Source organism: Alligator sinensis, unplaced genomic scaffold (assembly GCF_000455745.1).
Source record: "Alligator sinensis unplaced genomic scaffold, ASM45574v1 scaffold1014_1, whole genome shotgun sequence".
Lineage (NCBI taxonomy): Eukaryota > Metazoa > Chordata > Crocodylia > Alligatoridae > Alligator > Alligator sinensis.
Window position 1 is genome coordinate 846110 of NW_005842692.1, and position 3199 is coordinate 849308.

At 45.4% G+C, this 3199-nt stretch overlaps 1 protein-coding gene across 1 annotated transcript in view; it reads left to right on the top strand.

Moving 5' to 3' along the window:
* The window catches only part of NBEA (neurobeachin), an 827350-nt gene extending 825967 nt beyond the window's left edge, over nt 1-1383 (top strand). Inside the window, exon 46 of the mRNA XM_025215995.1 lies at nt 1277-1383. Within this exon, the coding sequence (XP_025071780.1) occupies nt 1277-1383 (107 nt within the window). The remainder of the gene's footprint in view (nt 1-1276) is intronic.
* Nucleotides 1384-3199: the final 1816 nt, after the last annotated feature.

Below are 3199 nucleotides of genomic sequence, written 5' to 3' on the forward strand. Positions count from 1 at the left end.
CCCCCCCCCCGCCCCATGCCCCCCCAGATGAGTGGCAGGAGCAGCAGTGGGAGCTGCCAGACAAGCAGGTGAGCCCCAGACCAGCGGATCCTGGATGAGCAGTGCACAGTGGCAGGGCTCCCCCCGCCACCCCCACGCCCCTCAGACAAGCTGTGGCTCCGTCCCATGCCTGTGCCACCCCAGCTGGGCAGCGCTTGCCCGCTTGACTCCTCTCTCACCATGGGGGCCTTGATCTTGATCTGCCCCCGATGCTCCTTCCCTCCCTCCTCCCCTTCCACCACACCAGACTTACCAGCTGCTTGCAGCAATCCAACCTGCCAGGCTGTGCTCTTCACTGCCTATGTGGTGCACTGAGGCTGCATGCACACAAGGGCATTTATCAGCCAAATTATTGGTCACATCAGGCCGATTTCCAATACAATCAATTTTCTTTAAATTGGTGCCAGTCTGATATTGGACCAATGTATCAGTGTATCTCTAGTAATTACAGTATACTGTTAAAAGCTTTATAAAATCACATCTAAAATATATTTAAAGTAAATATCCATAAATCAATAAAGCATACCTGCTTTAAACAATTCTGTTCATTCATCAAAAAGGGCAGGTAGGGACCAGTGCAGCTTGGCTCTGGAGTTCTGGGAACATGGGGAGAAGCATTGGCAACCTCACCTGGGGGTAGGAAGCAGCTCCATGTTCTCTGCAGCCCTGGGCTTCTGGCTGCCAATAGCTCTGACTTTCCAACCTCCACTCTGAGCACAGCCCTACCAGCACAGTCCTCAGCACCTGCAGTGGCCATCAAAGTGCTGTCAGAGGAATGCACATTGCCTACTGCCCTGGATTTCCTTACCCCCATCCCAGATTTTTTTTTACATCTCCATTCAATAAATTTTGAAGAGTATCAATGGAAAGATCTTTCCCTCAGTTTATGAGTGACAAGTGAAATCAATGTTTATTGGTAAAAAAATCATATCCTGCCAAGCCTATGTATATCTTATACAAGTCTGGGATACATGTTTTCAGATTTAGTGCTAAAGAAGGCAGTTAGTTAAATTGATAGCTTCAAAGCACAGAACATTTCAGGAGCACCTATTCTTCACCCTTGAAAATAGTGAAAAATTCCAAGAGCCCTGATTCACAAGAGGATGGACATGGATCTATATTACCTTTGCAAATAAGTACTGAGTCTTTTGAAAAATATATTCTGAAGTATATTGTAGATAAACACGATTTTGTGCTCCTGTGTTTTTCTAAGTTATGTTGTCTTCTTTTGGCACAGCCTCCGTTATGTTTAATTTTCCTGACCAAGCCACAGTAAAAAAAGTTGTGTACAGCTTGCCTCGTGTTGGAGTTGGGACCAGCTATGGTTTGCCACAAGCCAGGTAATTTCCTTCAAATATTTGTTGTTCTCTGTTCATATTTTTATAGGAATAAACAAAAATGGCTGATATTTAAATATTATTAATGTCTAGGGTTCTGGTATTCCCATCACTTCAGTGTGTCTTGAGCAGCAATATTCCTTATAATTATGTGACATTATAGAATATGAACATTATGTAAACATGATTTAAATTTACCTTTTATCTGTCCAGCAAATGAGTACACTCCTTTGAGCAATAAGAAGTAAGACAAGTGCATTTATTTGTTTGTTTAACTCTAGAAAGAACAGGATTCATGTTTATTTGTTTACATGACTCTGTGTTAGCAAAGACTGATGTGCTACTGTGGATATTAAAACAAAAGGTCATGAACTGAATTGCTGTGTTTTAATTTTGCCTTAAGTTGGGGGTGGGCAAGTTGCTTTTCTAAACAGCAAAAAAACCTGGGACTTTGGTTTTGATTCCACAGCCCATTAGTGTTTTGTACTTTCCAAGGCCTCTGGCAGACATTACACTTAAGACATAATTAACCAGTTAATTGTAAGTAGTAACCCAGCCACACTTTCACGCAACTAATGATATGATAAAACAGGGGATAAGTCACAAAGTTATTACATGAAATAATGTAAAATAATTTTATGGCTGGTTCCCATCATGTCTTAAATTGAACATGTGGCCAGCACTGACTGGCGCTCCCCACCTTAGGTGCACACCAGAACCTTCAAGACTCCAGTGTGCTCCCATGGCTGGGAATGCTGGTGAGCTGAACAGTACTCCCATCTGTGGGAGCACATCGGAGCCATTCACTCCCAATCACCTGATTGGTATTCCCAGTTGCAGGAGTGTACCAGAGTGAAGGAATCCGCAGCCCCAGCAGGGAAGGTGGCTGGCTCCAGCACCTGGGCCTTGCCTTCCTTGCTGTGTGAGTGAGGGGGCTGTGTGCACGTAGTGGGGTGCGACGGCAATAGACACTGCCTGGCAGAGGCTGCGCCCCTCACTGCAATGTGCAACACTGGCTGGAGGTGCACCCCACCAGGCACCTGCACCAGACAGAGCACCCTGAGCATCCCTGCCTGCTGCTGCTGCACCATAGGGGGAGTAAGGGGGGGGTCCCCACACCCCCCACCCTCCCTCACTACACAAATGTCACACGCTCACACCCTGCCCCTACAACCCCTTACATATACACAACCCCCACAACATACCTATGCCCCCCCACACACAGCCATACCCCTTCACAAACCCCATCCATGCACACACACACCCCACACCCCATCATATACACACGCACACCCGATCATACACACACACACCCAACTTCCCCCCAATATAGAAGACTAAGAATTTATTTTTGAGTTATTGTGCAATCACCTGTATATACACTACACAAACACAAATCATGACAAAAATATTTTTTTAAATAAAATTAAAATATGCTAATATGTTTAACTTCTAGTATATGATTTGTTTTCTTTTTGGTTCTAAGATGGCAACCCCTCCTCCCAAAAGTAGTATTTCTGGGGGACAAGAGGAGGGACTGCTGGTGGCAAAAGTCAGGGACTCAGGATGGGACTTCTGGTCCCAAGATGGCGACCAGGGGGTGGGGCAACTGTCAAGGTGCAGAGCTACCCATGCGGCCCTTGACAACTCACCAAAACTCGTTAAGTGGCTCTCCACCTGAAATAATTGCCCGCCCTTGTTATAGACCTACAGTTTTATTTTTAGGTATCTAAAGTTAGGTGCCAAGAACCATATGTAAATGCAAGTACAAGTGGCCTGGTTTTGCTGAACAGCCTTAAATCGATTGTCAATGGAACACACAC